We start from the raw sequence: 17409 nt of genomic DNA on the forward strand, positions 1-17409 counted from the left end.
CTGCCATTGTCTCTCATAGCCACCTGGTCTGGGGATATTGAGTTTAAGGACTATGGGAGAGTGGTCCGAAAGTGTACGTGGGAATGTGAGTAGCCCGTCCACCCACCCAGCGACCCCAGGAGAAAGGAGCCAGTAATCTATTCTGGTCCAGGTGTTGTGAAACCCTGAATAGTGGGTAAAGTCCGGTAGGTGTGGATGTAGTTTAGTCTCAATGTCAATTAATGAGAAGTGAGAACATAAATCGAGAAGAACCGTACGGGATCGGGGTTTAGTATCAGGAGTGGAGGAGGTGCTGTCTCTAGTAGGATTTAATAGCAAATTAAAGTTGCCCCCAATAATCAACAGACCTGGGTCGAATGTGAGAAGGCACACCTGTGAATCATTGAAAAAAGCAGGGGAGTCCACATTTGAGCCGTAGACCCTGACCAGCGAGACTTTGTCCCATAAGGGTTCCTGTGATAATCAAAGTTCGACCCTCCACGTCCGTTATGGTCTTGGACAGTGCAAATGGGACGCGTTTATGTATGAATATGGCAACCCCTCTGGAATACCTGCTGTAATTGGAGAAAAAGCGATGGGAGCCCCAACTTCTAGCAATGTGCGAAGAGTCTGGAGAGGACAAATGAGTCTCCTGCAGAAATACAATGTCAATGTTGTGTCTAACGATATAATTAAGCACCTGTCTACGTTTCTTGGTGTTATTAAGCCCTCTAACGTCCCAAGACATCAAAGAAAGCCCGGCTGGACCGGGCTGTAATCCTAGCTCAACCATCGAAGGATCAAGATCAAAACTAAGCCATAATGCACGCATCTCCAACGTACCCAAAGAACATAATAATCAGTGATACAAACATAAGCAATAAAAAAGAACCAGAGTCCCAACCCCCACCCACCACGCAACCTCTCACAGATCCCTAAGAGGCTAACCCAAATGATCATGATAAGGTACGAGTGCAATACACACGTAACGAACACAGTAGGAGCGAAAAAAGCATTCCCAAAAAGAACCATTGCAATCAGAGAACATGTGGCATTCGCCATGGGGCGCAACAACGCCACGATGGTCAGGCATACCAATCAGACATGTTACAGGTGAATAGGAGAAAACATGATGATTTGCAACACAGCAGAACTGAGAGACATGCAGCAATGAACAATCAACCAGTCACTGGATCAGAAAAGAGGTCAACACTGTTCTGAGAGCCCCCCCCTGAGATGGAGAGTTCGATCTCTGACCGGCAGCCGCCCCAGAACCGTTCTTCTTATACTCCCGGCAGAATTACTGTTCCTCCATGGGGGAATCAAAGATACGAAACCGTCCTGCAACATCCACTTTCAACTGTGCAGGATAAAGCCTTCCATATTTGAGGCCAAGATTCCTCAAGGTTGCCTTGTCACCATTGTATTTGCGCCACGCCTCCTGGACCATGATGGTGAAGTCAGGAAAAAAAGCCAACTTGTTGCCCTGCCACCGAATATCACCCAGTTCACGGGCTGCACGAAGAGCAGCGTCTCTATCCTGAAAGTTCATGAGTCTTGCAATGATAGGACGTGGAGGCAGTCCAGGCCGAGGACGGGGCCCCAGCGATCTATGGGCACGATCTACAACAAAGTCCTGAGTGAACGCGTCCCTGCCAAACAACTAAATGAGCAACTTTTCCACAAAAGTGTCCATACGTTCAGTGGATGTCGTCTCCGCCACGCCAAGGATGCGAATATTATTACGTCGGCTGTGGGCCTCTAAATTCTCATTCTTGATGGCCACGTCCCTGAGGATTTTCTCTACGCGTTACAGTTGTTTCAACGAGGCCGAATCGCTGTCTTCTATATCCGAGACCCTAGCCTCCGCCACATCCAATCACCGGTCGTGAACCTGCACCTTAGACCCCATCTCCGCCAATTTTTGGTTGAGGCTATCAAATCGGCTGTCGAGCGACTTCAAGCCGGCCCTCATCAAAGCCGTAACTAGAGAAGGCGCGCCTTTATGGTCGCTGGAATCCATAGTGCCAGTGGACGTACCAGGGGGCGCCTCTGAGGTGGGACCGGGAGTTTTGTCGAAGCTCAATTTACGTTGGTTAAGGTCTCTTTTCCCCATGATGCTGTGCAAGAGAGGGGAAGTGATGGCTGTGTAGCAAGGTCGCGGCCAAAAAGCGCACCGGTGATTCAGAGGAATAGGCCTCGCGGAGGAGCACACGAGGACTCCGAGAGAGGGCAGACAAGTATGAGCTCAGCCAACTCAATCACCAGGGCAGGCGCAATGGAAGCACTCGTAGTAGAACAGGCAGGCACCAATAGCAAAGCTAACGCAAAAGAGACAGCTCTGGGAAAATGGCAGGGCCCCAGAAGAGTGTAGTCAAAAGTAGAGGCGTCTTGGTGGAATGTTCCCCACAGCTGCAGGGCCAATGATATGAACCCTTATCTGTTGGCAGGGTAAATGGTTGTGGAGCGTTTCAGACCCCAATCCAGGTAGTTGGCGGAGCCCACCCGCGTGTGTGGCGTGCTCCTAGCCTGCAACATCGATGCGGGGGAGAACACGGCCAAACCGGGCAACAGGTCAGGATGGGAGCAGACGGCTCGGGATCAGGGCGGGGGCCACTGGTATCTTCCTCCCAGGCGCAGTTCAATAGAAGGCAGGTCTGGCTGTAAGAAGGCGAAGAGTGCCCCAGGGAGCAGCGGGGTGGCAGAAGTGCGTGCACGTACGGTAGGGCCCACCGCCACTGTCGCACCCAATCAGGCTGCGCGGGGTCCACAAGCCAACCCAACCCGCCAAACGCCGCAGCCCAAAATCCAGGCCCCAGCGCAGGAGCACACAGAAGGCCGGAGAGGTCGCAAGCACGTCCCGACAGCCGGGACCAAGCTGGGAGCCACCGCGAGAGGTGCTGGGGGAGGGTGGAAAAGCCCAGCGAGCCGAGGGAAAGTGCACCGGGCAGCGCGGGCCCCCACCAAGGCAGCACTCCCCGCGGAGCCAGATTCAGTAGGGATCGTCACGGGAGAGGGCAGGAAGGCCGCACTGCCGAGGATCGCTCAGCACCAGGGCATCTCGTCACCGCCATCGTCTTGCGGGGCTCCGGTCCGCTGCGCCAAGTGTCCATGGCAAATGGAGAGAGTCTGCTGTGGGGAGGATGTCCTTATATCCTGGCTAGATGGAGTTTCAGAAGCCCGACCGGCGGAGCTTCAAGCGGAGGCAGCCATCTTGGTCGCCTCCGTGGCCACGCCTCCAACTACGCTCAGTTGTTAGCTGAAATAAGGGAGACTTGGAGGAGAAGGTACATTTCTTGGACAGACAGAATAAATACCATTAAGATTAATGTCCTCCAATACCGTTAAACATAGGTATATGCATTACAAAACAAAATATATACCAAACATCCTCCTTTCACAAAGAGAAAAAGCCTCACTCCGCAACGAAGTTTGCATCCATTTATTTAAAAGCAACCGGCAGTCCTGTTTCTAAATACCATTAAGATTAATGTCCTCCAATACCGTCAACATAGGTATATGCATTACAAAACAAAATATGACATCACACATAGATTATGACATCATAATAATTAGAAAATCCTACTGGTATTATTTTATGCTGTCCAAGTCACACAAAGCGCTAGTGCCAAAGAAAAACCGATGAGTAGTGGTGGCGTGGTAAGGCAGAGAAGTTCAAGTACAATTCCTGGCGAATGGAACAATCCTCATTTGGAGGGTGATAAAGTTACAGTGCACCTGGCCCATGTCTAGCTGCTGGTACTAAATCAGGTGATGAGGGGTACAGTCCAACCAATGAAACCTACCACAACAGCCATTTAACAGCCATTTAACACAAGTTAAAATACACAAGGGTCGGGAAGTAAAATTCAAACTTCAGATTGGGGAAAGTAACTCATAAGGTTCTAGTACAATTACTAGAAGCAGTAAGTTAAACTTTGAGAGAGCCACCTGACCAAATCTTATAACAATAAAATCACTGACAGATGTTAAAAACACACAAAATGTGATTGATGCTAGCCTCACATAATATGGAAAGAAGATTCATACCGCATGACAATAATAATAGCAGCGGGTTATTCAATGAGAGTGCCATTTTTCCGCATTGCGTAACCATAAAAACAGTGACCCATATTGAGAGACATAGAGATTAATAAGTGTCAACCGGACTTCGATTAGGAGAGAACTATCTAATGGCAGCCGATGGGGAAACAAAAGCAATGCCATTTGCTGGCTGTCTCCCCCCCCCTCAAAATATAAAATAAAATGCTTATAAACAACGATGGGATTGGGAGGCAACAAGAGCAGGGAAACCAACATGGATTGGGTGAGGGAGGACAAAAGCAGCACACATTGGAGAGTAACATGGGACGTGGAGTATTGCAATTGAATTGCACAATAACGAGGTAAATGACATATTACCTGATTTGCACAATTGTATAATATCACGGTATAACTCTGCCCCAGTGCAAGAGACATTCATCTGTGGCAGGATACTATCCATGGGGCAACTTATAAGACATAAACCGAGAAACACGAGTTTTGAAATATATTGTAAGACTCAATAAAAAATAAATCCATTTTATTTTGCATTTACTCGCATTGTGTTCATCGGTGTTTGTAATCTTACAGACGCTAAGAAGCAAGATGAATTGCACATTTATTGCATGGAATTTGAGATTTTTTTGAATTGCTAGGAAAATTGTACATCTTGCTACAATTGCAGTACTCGGAGGGCAGTAACCACTATTATCAAGGGTGGGGGCCATCAAAGAGTTATGATTGATTCGTCAATGAGAAACGAAACCACAAAAGGCAAGCCAGTACCTACTGTCTGAGAGACATAAATCTTGCTGGCAGTGCGGTTGAGAAGCCCTTCAGTTAAAACGTTGCCTGGGTGCATACAAGATGTGTGAATGTACATGACCTATTTACAGTGCTATTGAGCTGCAACAGTTTTTAGATATGATAGAAAAAAATACTGCTGCACGTGGTGTTAGCGGTCATTTGGGCCCTGCTACGTTATTTCTCCCCTCCTTGAAAGGCCCTTGCAGATTGTCACAAATGCCGACTCTCTACAAATGGCCTGCTTGACAAATGTGTGGAGAAACTCTCTTCCCGGGTTAACACGGATTTGCAACGCCTGTGTTCAGGGTGCGGTTTGCACCCCCTGCAGTATCCCCTGTAGTACTGGTGGACACATAGTTGCAGGATGAACAACAGTTTGTGACTGAATGAAAGTATGCAGGCCCCAAAAGTGACCATGCACCTAGGTAATCTGAAAGACTCCACGGCATGTGGTTCCTCAGTGAGCAAGCATCTATTTTATGTCATTTCTTTTGAAAATGGGGATTGTGAGCTTGAATCAATGCCTTTCTTTACTGCTTCGCTGTGCACGTTTCGCTGAGAGGTTAACATGCCCAATTAATTACCTAAATGCAGATAGTTCTTCATGCACATTGAAAGCCTCATGGTTTTGTTTAGTAGGAAATTAATGTGAAGCGTTGTAGCAAAGTTGTTCTTGCTACCTTTGTGCCTTGAGGTTGTAAAATGTTCAGTGGCATGTGGGGTGCTCACCCTGTTGTCGGGAGCAGTAACAGGTCAGTTGGCTCTAGAAATGTTCCCCCAGGGTATATATATCCACCATTGTCTCCAAACACACCTTCCTAAAAATAGCAAGTGAATCTGTTTCCTGTGTTACCGAAAAGACCGGGTGGTGGCTGAAAGGAAGCGTCGGGCATATAGTGGAAGTTTATTGCTGGGCGGGGTATATTGACACGACAATGTGGTAAAATAGCAGAAATGGATGAGCGTCTCTGGCCTCAACCGTCAGACGTGGCATGCATTTTTGGGGGTAATACCATTAGTGTGCATATTGAGCTTGAGCACAAAGATTATAGAGATACTTTTCAGGCACTCCAAAACCGCCTTGTGTGTGTATGGTTGTGTCCTAGTATCCTACCTGATACGAGGCTGTTTACTTTTTTAATTAAGCTAGTATGATCAGATGTGTGCGTAGTGTCTTAAAAAAGGATTGCAAAAGCACTGTAGCTACATTGCCGAACAAGTAGAGAAAACTTGGAAATATGATCATCTTCATGATTGCCTCCCTATCCACTAGGGAGTGGCATCTTATTCCACCTCTCAACTTGACCGTCCTATGCCCTTCCATTGTTTTCGCGGATCACTCTTCGAGTACCTGTCTATCTACACCCCTAGATATTTCACTGGTTCTGAGTTCCTGTCTGGCGGACAATCTAATATGTGCTGTGTTGTCCACTGTGCCAGCAGTATCACCAACTTGGTACCCAAGCCAAAATGTCCCTCAAACCGTGCATTTCCCCTGAGTAGTGTCGCCAAGTGTTGTGTGGGGTTGCGAACTTATCGGGCCATGTCGTGTGCATATAACCATGTGCCAATCGGTCTCTGTCAAAATCTTAATGCCGCCTCCGTGTGCTGCTGCCGAATTCTACAGGTAAGCGACTCTAGTGCCAAAGTAAACAGAATTGGAGACAGTGGGCATCTCAGTTGCACCCATTTGAGGAAATGCTCAGGTAAACCCATTCTTTTTAAGACAGTAAACCTTTATGACCATTCTCTAGAATTGAAGGCTTTGGCGGCATCTAATAATACCACTACTGCCTCTAGATCTGGGTTCAGTTGATGTAATAGCCCAAAATAGTTCATAAGTTATGCGCAGTGGAGCGCCCGGGCATGAAACCCAATTGGTCGGGAAGGATCATAGTTTAAGGTCTAGAGTCTGCCAGCTAGGGTTCTCGCCAAAATATGTGCATCAGTATTAATTAACGAGAGGAATACAAATGATGATCCTTCCCGGATTCCTTTGTTTTAAAGAACCTCTCACTCTGCCTGTCACGTCATTGAATTCTGACCCTACATAGACTGGCTGCTTTATTCATTTGGGGTGGGTCCAGAGACCATGTGGCTCTTCACCACTTTGTTCGCCATAAGTTGGCAGGGTATGCTCAGACGTGAGTCCCTTGCTCACTTTGCCACTGGATTCAAGCAAGCCGGGCTGAAGACGGCTGAAATGCCAGAAACCGGTCCTCGGAAGCTTGTTTCCGGTCCAGGGAAGGCATGGCTTGGCAGTTCGGGCTGGACTGTTCCCCTAAGGCACAGGGTCAGACTGATTTGGATATGGCCATGTCTGAACTGGGGTGGCCGAGTGGGCTAAAGAACGGTGATGGATTAAACCCAGATCTGTTGACTGGGTGTGAGTGTTTGATTGGTTCAGATGCTCCGTCCATCACCACCCCCTTTTGTACCACTCTTCTCCACTGTCAGCGCGCTCCCTATGATGGTGGCCTATGAATGTCCAATTTTTATTACTATTACCTAGCCACCAACTCTTGGTAATTAAAGACTGGTTCTTAGGAGGGTAGTCAGACCCATCATACCAACTGGAGCTAGCTTCCTTAGGGTGTCCCAAGATCCCCAACTCCATTCTAGCAGTGACCGGAGCGTTTTCCCTGCATGGAGATCTGCACTTGGACAGATATGTTGGAACGCAAAGCTGACACTACGGACCTTCCTCTGATAGAGCACCTGGTTTAAAGAGGTGGCCACATTGGAGGGATTAGGGAGGTGGGACATTATAGGTATATCACACTTGGGAGATACTTGGTCTGGGAACCAAATACGCCTTTCAGGAAACTGCAGAAAACATACACGATCGACCCCACACAATTTTTTTTTATAACCAATTTTATAGATTTTTGTGAAACCGCAAACAAAAAGAAAACCGATGGCCAGCAGCTAGTAAAGACATCAATGCACAGCAGAAACATGGAGTCGTTATGGCATCGAATACATCCTGGATATTCTTAGAACATGAAAGACAACAGAGTAGCACCCACCACGGGCCCACAGCCGCCCATGGGGAATGTCAGTCCTCTATCACCCCCAGCCATTTGCCCCACATTCTGCGATATTTCTTTGAGCATCCCCAGGCTTCGTACAAGGGCTTTTCCTGTGCCGCACACCAATCCACCCCCTGTGCCATCGTGTCATGGTGGGCGCAGTCGGGTTCAGCCAGTTTGCCGCAATGTCCCTCTTGGCTACCATCATGGCTGTGTTCAGAAAGAGTTTGTCTGTCCTGGAGCCGTCAAGCCCCTCGGGACCCCCAGGAGTACATTCAGTGGGTTAAGAGGAATCTCCCAGCCCAGGACCTCAGTGAGTTCAACAATTTTATAAATACTGGCAGCTGAGACATGTGCTCACCACCCACGTCCCGGCAGACACCACCATCCCGGAGTTCAGTCCACTGGAGGCCAAGAGCCTGACGGGGGCACTGGGGAAGGGCTGTGTTTCCCAATCTATTGCACACTTGTTATCAATGTATCCCCTGCACTAGACTATCTCAAGACACGTTTGGAACGTGGCATGGGACCCTTGGAGGACAACCTCTAGCGGAATGCCCTTATGGCCCGTCGGGTTATAACTATTTCTTCCAGTTTAAGACTAATCCAAGCATACTATCTATATTGTGCTCATCTCGCACTGGCCTGACTAGCCAAGTCAGCCTTTTGTAAAGCCCAGCCTGCCCTCGCTGCGCGACGGCTCCCCGACTTATAATATGTTATGGTCATGTACGGCGATAGCTAGGTTTTGGATGACTATACCCACAGAACTCACCAAGGTACTGGGATGGTAGGTCCCCCACACACCTCTCGTCACACAGGTTCTCCTCCTGCTGCTTATGGAGGGTCTGGGAGGATCACGAGCAGACAAGATATTCCTGGGCACGGCTCTTATAGTGGCAAAAAATATAGCCACCAAATCTTATAGTGGCAAAAAATATAGCCACCAAATTGAAACACCCCACGCTCCCCTCGGTGACAGAGTGGCGCAGGGTTGTAGACTGGTGAAACAGGTTTATGAAGCAAGGGGCTGCCCGGGGAAATCAGATAGGGTGTGGGGTAGCGGCTGGGTTATATGGAATGAACTGTATGAAATTGTGCTAATTGTGTTCTCTGGTTGGAAATGTATCTACATTTTTCAGTGTTGTAAATTATGTGGTGCGTAAAACACAATAAATATACTGGGTTGATATGTACTCCGTCAGGCTATTGTGTGTTCGTATTAAAATCAATACATTTGATTATGGAAAAAATGAATGCGAGGGGACGGAGTGATTTGCATCCATCCAGCTGTTCATCCAGCTTCAAGAGCGCTACCATAAGTGCCTCATGTAGAGTTGGGGGGGGGGGGGGAGAGGGGGAAGTGTCTTCATCTCTAAAAGGTGGGGTGGCAGCAAGTCGGGGAACTCCTTGTAAAACTCACCATTTAAGCCATTTTGCTCCAGCACCTTCCCATTTGTTAGGGAGCGGACTGCCCTGCATATTTCTTCTACAGTTATGGGTTGTGATAGGTATTCCTTCTGTGGCTGAACCAGCCACACTAAGGCTATGTCTTCTAAATAAGCTCTAATGTCCTCGGGTGCAGACAACTCTCTAGTGGCATACTAATCCTCAGAATTCTTGAAAGGCAGATAGTACCCCATGTGTATCTTACCGGTCGCTGTCAACTTTCCGCACAATTTTTAGCACTGGCTGATGCCCCTTAACTGGTCTTAGATTTGCAGCCAGCACGCGTCCTAGCCGCCGCCTCACCATATGCTCTCGCCGTATTTGCTGGGACATGTAGCACATCTCCCGCTCCGCCATCGCTCCGCCATAGTATTTATTGTAAGTTGTAACCTGATCTCAGATAGCGGCCAATGTGGCTGCGCTAGGCACGTGCTTCAGTGTCCTCTGCAGCTCTTCAAAGTTTGTTTGGTTTTCTTTTATTGCCCATGAATGTTTTTGAGTATACTCGCCTCTGTACTAAAGCAGGTTCCCCGTGTCGGGGCTTTAAAATCTTCCCAAAGGTTATCTGCCCCCTCGACTGAGCCTTGATTGATTTTGAAGTATTCTACAATGGCTAGTCTTATGGTCTCTTTATATACTGGATCTAGCAGCGCAGAGATGTTACATTTTCTGAGGAATTGTGTTGGCAGTTGTGTGGGGATTACTATATTGAGTTAAACTGGATTATGGTCCGATAGAGTCCTAGCAAGGTGTTGCACACCTGTGGTCCAGGAGGCGTGAACCGAAGAGGCAAAGGTTACCTTCTGGAACCCTGAGTTTCGAACACAGCAACCCACATAGCTATGCAACCCTGACAAACAGCTCCCCAGGAAAGCCGCCTGGTTGACCACCGACCTCCAAGAAGCCAGACGCACCTGCAAACGCCTGGAGAAGAACTGGAGAAATTGTAAGACACCCAAAAACTACACCACCTACAAGGATGCCATGACGGACTACCACAACCAAATCAGAACCAGCAAGAGGACTTTCACCCACACGAAAATCCTCGCCAACTCCCCCGACTCCAAAGGAACTCTTCACTGTCATCCAGGAATTCACCAACCCTCACAGTGAAGCCACAGACATCCCTCTGTCCCAAGACCTCTACGACAGGCTTGGAACCTGCTTCCACCTCTGATCAAAAACCTCTATGACAACTTCGTCAACCTGACGCCACAGCCGGCCCATACCCCAGATGCAACAGCCAGCCCACCATCTCCACCTGGACGTCGATCACAGATGAAGACACCACCTCAACCATGAAAGGCATCCACTCCGTGGCCCCCACCAACCCCTGCCCCCTCACATGTACCACAGAGCTGCCACTGCCATCGCACCCGAACTACAACGTACCATCAAAACCACCCTTGAAACAGGCACCTTCCCAGATGACTGGAAACGTGCAGAAGTCAGGCCCCTGCTCAAGAAGCTGACAGCCGACCCCACTGACCTCAAGAACTACCGGCCCATCTTGCTTCTCCCCTACGCGGCCAAAGTCGCAGAAAAAACAGTCAACTTGGAACTGACACGATTCATCGAAAACAATGCCATCCTCGACCCATCCCAATCCAGATTCTGAAGCAACCACAGCACAGAGACCTCCCTACTCGCCGCCACAGATGAAATCCACACCCTCCTGGACCAAGGCCACTCCACAACCCTCATCATACTCTACCTATCAGCAGCCTTCAACGCCTTCTCTCACCACACACTAATCGCCAGACTACACCACACCGGCATACAAGGAACAGCCCTAGATTGGATCCGATCATTCCTCAATGGAAGAAGCCAAAGAATCAGACTGCCGCCCTTCCTCTCCGATCCCAGTGAAATCACTTGCGGAGTCCCACAGGGATCATTACTGAGCCCAACCCTCTTCAACATCTCTACATGGCCCCCCTCGTAGCCATCGTCCGAAAACACGGTCTCCTATGCCGATGACACCCAGCTCATCTTCTCCCTCACCAAAGACCCCGCCACCGCCAGGCTCAACTTCCAGAAAGGAATGTAGGAGGATGCAGTCTGGATGACCAACAGCTGCCTTAAGCTCAAAACCGAGAAGATAGAAGTCCTCATCTTCGGAACCACCCCTTCAGCATGGGACAACATCTGGTGGCCGACCGCCCTCGGAAGCCCACCAACTCCCTCGGACCACGGCAAAAACCTCAGCATCGTATTCAACTCATCCCTCACCATGAACAGACAGATCAACGCTGTCACCTCCAGCTGCTTCAACACCCTCTGCATCCTCCCCAAGACCTTCAAATGGATCTCCCCGGAGTCAAGGAAGACAGTCACGCACTCATCACCAGCAGCCTGGACTATGGAAACGCTCTCTACTCCGGCATAAACAAGTACCAACTCCTAAAACTCCAGACGATACAGAGCACTGCCGCCAGACTCGTCCTCGGCATCCCCCGGTACGAACACAGCCAACACCTACGAAGATTCCCCTGGCTCCCCGTGGAGAAAAGGGTCACCTTCAAAATCCTCACCTAAGCCTACAAATGCCTACACAACACCGGACCCAAATACCTCAAGGACAGAATCAACTTAAACATACCCAAAAGAAACATCCGATCTTCCAACCTCGCACTGGCCGAAACCCCACCCATCCGCAGAGCAGGAGGAAGATCCTTCTCTCACACTGCGGCCAAATCCTGGAACGAGACATCAGACTCGCACCCTCCCTGAACACCTTCAAGAAGACCTTAAAGACATGGCTCTTTGGCTAACAGATCTGCGAACGCCACCCCGCGCCATGAGACCCTCACGGGTGAGTAGCACGCTTAATAACTTCTGATTGATTGATTGACAGTTGGAAAATAGGAACAGCAGTGTCTGGGGATAGGGCATCTTATAGACCTAATGTCTATTACCCTTATTCTCTCAGGTCTGTTTGGCAAAATGCTTATCTGATCCACTGGCCACTCCCCACATCTCCTCTTACTGGATTGAATCGGGGGGCTTCACCAGCCATACATGCTGCAAAGGTATCGAGAAGGAGACAGAAAAGAAAACAAGCATTTTCAATGCAATCGGTCTTGCCTTTGGGACCTTATATGTATTTAGCTATGCAGTATATTAGCCTGGGTGCTTAAACATCTACAATTCTTTAACATGGAGGGAAATTAAGCACCAAACTGCGGAACAAGCCAGGTATGGGAACACACGGAGAGAAATATTGTCTATCAGCGTGAAATAGTGTAGACCAAAACTCTGTTTTTAATATAAAATTTGGGTCATCGGTGGTCATGTCACTGAAATGACAAGATTTGAAAAAAATATTATTTTCTACGGGTGCTTATGGAAGACAAGTTTCTATGGCCTGGAATATAGGGAATGCTAAAGTGGTTCTGGTATTTTACTCACCCCTGTTGCCAAAAAAATAAAGTACCTAAGCAGGAAGCAAGTCTGGTACTTTACTGACCTCTTCTTGTTGTTTTCTATCCAGACAGTTAAAATTGAGCCAGTTGAACAAGCAGAAAGCAGTTCTGGTATTTTGGTGACATCTACTGGTCGTTTTCTATCAAGACAGTTAAATGGAGGCTGTTGAACAGAAAAAAAATAGTCCCTAAGGAAAAGTGGCAGCAGAAAAGTCCTGAGGCTGATTTCCAGAGCCCACGAAGTACATTCAACAGATCTTCCAGACAGCTCAAGCGCTGTCTAGGCTTGACCTAAAAAAAGGAGGAATTGGGGGTGTGACTGCAGCATCTTTCTATTCTTTGCCCACTTTTCAGTCTCCCACATTATCTTCTTCTGGAGCATGCTGATCTTGTTTTGGGGGTGGGGAGTGTTTTTGAAATATTCCAGCGCAGCCTGGGGTGTCGTGAAGATCTTCATTTAGCCTTGGTAGTCGCCCTGCAGCCTAGCTGGATATAACATGGCAAATGGGATCTACGCTTTTTGTAGCTTTTTTTTGACGGGCAAGTATTTCTTCAGGCAGCCTGAACATTGGTAGTAATATCAGGAAACAACGCCCCTCGTTTCCCCAGTAGGGGATGTTGCATTGTTCTTGTGCCAGGTGCAGGGCCATGTCCGTGTAGTTTAACAGCTTGGCGATTATTGCCCTGGGAGGGGCTCCCAGAACAGATCTCATCACCAGGGATTGGTGAGGCTCGCTCAACTACCTGTAGACGTGATAGGTTGTCAGGTCCGAATATGTTCATCAGCATGTTTTCGACATACACCTCCATTTTCCCAGGATTGGTTGATTCTGGGGTCCCCACTATATGTATGTTGGTCTGTCTGGAGCGTGCCTCCAACTCTCGATTCATTGCTTGTAGATATACACTGCTCTGCTTCTGCCATTTGCGTTGCTTGTTTATCCAGTTTAGTTGGGAGGTGATCAGTCTGGAGGTTAAGATGAGCTATCTTGCTATCGATGGTCTGCAAACACTGCTGAATTGCTAGCTGGGTTCACTCCTGGCCCCCTGATTAGTGCCGTCTGTGCCCGGCTCAGTTTCTGTTTCAGACGCCACTCTCGCATTTCTCTAGTGCTTAAACATCAGTTTTGGCTGCAATTTATCAGTTTTGGCTGCAATTTATCAGTTTTCCCCACAAGTGTCTTTAGATCGGACATTTATCTCGAGAACTGCTGTGTTTTGATTGCCTTGTATTGTATGTCTTGTTTGTGTTTGCCCACAAGGCACCGGGGCTCCCGGCTCCTGGCCTAAGACTTGGTGGTCTTTGTTTTCTCAGGTCCTGAAGTGGTACCTCTAATGACACATCCTGCTGCTGTGCCATAGTTCTCGCAGTATCTTCACTGTGTTTTGGAGATCTCTCTTGTATCTGCAATTTCTGTCATGCACCCTTTTTGGTTGCTATGTTAGTATGCATGGCCTACCGGATGGACGGAAATTTCTACTGTCCTCAGTTCTCATAGGACAATACTTTCTACACTTCTATTGCAGGGCAGGCCTCAGATGTCTGAGCCTGCAGCCCAGCACGTGGCCAACTCTCGTTCAATGTGCCCCTCTATTTCATGGTGACAGTGGGCCGCTAGAGGCCCCACGTGCACCCAGGTGCAGTCTTTTTTCTGAATACCTTATCACTGGCAGGGTCGTCACCTCATGCGCCCTTCTCTGTTAAAAGGCACCGCTGTATGTCGCAGCTCTGGGGTAAACACCATCAGACTAGAAATGACACACAAAGGTCCTCTGGAGGTACAGGCCAGCATACTCTTCATAGTCCCAGGATGCCTAGAAGAGGGAGAGGGCCGTGGCCCTGCTCAACTTAATCTCCCCCTTTCCTGGTGCAGTCACCAGTCCTGTTCAGGGCAGCCCTCCCGATAATTTCCATGGGGCAGCTCACCACTTTGCTGCCTCACAGTCTGTTGCCCTTCTGACGTGCTCGGGCCCTCACTCCTCAGCTAAGGTTGCCCTATTGTGTCATGTAATGCAGTGACAAATTATGGCGGCAACATCAATAAGAGGTCTGATATATTCATTCTGATTATGCCTGGGCTCATCCCTTAGTATGGTTGGAATGCTAGCAATTCCCTTATGTCGCCACACTTCCATGGATCTACATACTGGGTCTGAAGGTAGTGGTGAACAATAGTTTCAATGTTGGAAGGCACATTTGAGTCTGTGCAAACCTACTAACTTGCAGGTTTTAAGAGTTTTCACCAACTCTTCTCTAATCTTGTCCCATACTGGGAAAGGTTGGAAATTTACTCCTGACAATGGCAGACTTTAAAATACTTCTATAGTTGGGAAAAAAGTAGTTGGAGGGAAAGTGAACTTGCAAACACTCAGATTTTCAGAATGAGCAAATCTACACATGCAGATTTGCTCATGCTAAATTGCAGTTCACAATTATTTTCGAGGAGTACTATTCATTGGGCACTTAATGCAAGGCCATATACCAATGGGCGCACTTTTGAGATTTTCTTTAATAATTGGGCTTTTAATTTGGTCTGGCATTAACCATGACCTTCTGTGTTTATTAAAATTATCTCTCCCCTCCCTCTCTCTCGAACTCTCTTCTCTCTCTCCCCCCCCTCCCTCCCTGCCTTCCTACTTCACTGTGAGTGCCAGCATTCTGCATTTTCACAAGGAGCATATCGGCACACAACGTAGTTTTTTTCAGTGCGAGGAACTACTGTGGCAATGTGTTCATTTGGGACCCAAAACTATTTTTGCTTTTGACAATATTTCTTATAATGGTCAGGGCACGGCAGCTCCCACACCAATAAAGTTTTACAAAAAAACATTGCAAAACAAGTCATATATTGATATGTTTCCTATAATCTTATTGAAACTGGTCACATTGATTTTCCATTATAAATATTATTTGGAAATACTAGTATATATCCACACATTTTACTAAAAGATGCTGCAAAGAAATGACACCTAAGATTTTACAGTAGTTTAGCGAAATGTTTTGTTCCGACATTTTATTTTGAAAACAGAGAATCATCAGTCTTGCTTTCAAGCTTCTGCAAATATCACAGGGCATTCTGGGAGCATTATACATAGCCTCTTATTGCTAAACGTTTGAAAAAAATGTGTGTACACATGTTTATACTGGAACCAGTGCCAGAAGTGCAGTGTGAGTGTACATTTACTTATAGCTCTCGCCCTAATTACAAAGGCTTTGCATTAAGGAACCATAAATACAAGTTTGAATAACATTAACACATGGACACAAATATTACCTTATCTGCAGACAATGCTGTTCCCTGATCCATAATGTGATACAGCACAAACCCTTTGGCTGCCAGTTTACAGTAAGTGGTTGGTCTTACTTGTCCCAAGGACAAAATGCACATCAAAACTTGTTGCCCTTGACCCCAAGCAATATGTCCTGGGCGTTGGGCTATAGGAATTCCACATCCCTGAACGTGACAAGCATTAACATTTCATCTGGTGACTGTGCTTGGTCTGGTGACTGCCTGATATACCACACCATGAAGGAGACTTCAAGTTTTCTATTGAGTCTTACTTTCTGCTACCCACATAAGCATGAAAGGTGTGCCTACCGGCTGTTGTAGATGAAAGAAAGTCTAAATTGCTTGAAATAACGAAAATAAGGTGTATTGTTACTAGATATGGTTAGGGTGATATCATTGTGTGTTATTGTTTTACTGTGGTGTCCGTTAAAGGGTGTCTTCTGTTTGTTTTTTGTTTTTGTAGAATGCGCCAGTTACTGGACTTTATGATTTTTATCTTCCTAGAGATGAAATATGGATCTACTACATTGAAACAGGGACATGGTATGTATGACTCTTTATATTTAGATAGTTAATAACAATGCCAGGAAAAGTGTTGAAAGTACTGCACTTTGCACTTTCCTTTGTTAACTGTGCATAATTTTCTGATGAAGCTTTTGCAAGCATTGACATCAAAATAGATATGTAAGGTAAACACTGTGCCCATGCAATATATTTTAAATACTATTTTTAAATAAGCCAGTGCCGGCAAGACAAACCTGTGCAAAAGTTATGTTGAGTGCAGATTTTAACAATTTCACATTTAGAGGGCTAACATAATTGTCAGGAGATAGGGAGGCATTGGGATAAAGGAAAACACATGTGAACCAAGACAACAAAAGCCAATAGACTAAACAATCCCTTCTGTGAAATGTTTTTAAGGGAGTGCTTATATCCACAATCACATGAAAAATACTATCTAAAGCTGTGAGAACAAACCAATTTAGCAATGTGGTGAGAAAGAAACATGCAACATGAAATCTGAAATCTATATAACCTTGTGACTAAATAGACTGCAGCCTTTTAGTTCTTCTTTTTAGCTGTTCCAGTGCCTTAGAGAGGCTGAAAGTTCGTTATAATGGTCAAATATCAAGTCGGCTGGTTTAGTTCGGGGTGATCAAAGTCATTTCCTCTGAGCTGCCATATATTTTGAATAGATTTCTGCATAAAAGGTACCAGAGGTAAAACGTAAGGCAGGCCGAAAATCCAGTACAACTACAAGCATATTCCTTCACGTGTGTTTGGTGTGCCCCTGAGCAGAATACCTAGATGTAGATGTTCACTAATTCATTGCTTAGGAGTTTGGTAGCTGCTCCTGTTTTCGTGTTAATGTATGTTTAAAAAATC

At 46.9% G+C, this 17409-nt stretch overlaps 1 protein-coding gene across 1 annotated transcript in view; it reads left to right on the forward strand.

The window, feature by feature from the left end:
* The window catches only part of KLHDC2 (kelch domain containing 2), a 151353-nt gene that overhangs the window by 27307 nt on the left and 106637 nt on the right, over nt 1-17409 (forward strand). The window contains exon 2 of the mRNA XM_078659710.1: nt 16487-16566. Coding sequence (XP_078515836.1) covers nt 16487-16566 — 80 coding nt within the window. The remainder of the gene's footprint in view (nt 1-16486; nt 16567-17409) is intronic.

Source organism: Lissotriton helveticus, chromosome 9 (genome assembly GCF_964261635.1).
Source record: "Lissotriton helveticus chromosome 9, aLisHel1.1, whole genome shotgun sequence".
Taxonomy (NCBI): Eukaryota; Metazoa; Chordata; class Amphibia; order Caudata; family Salamandridae; genus Lissotriton; species Lissotriton helveticus.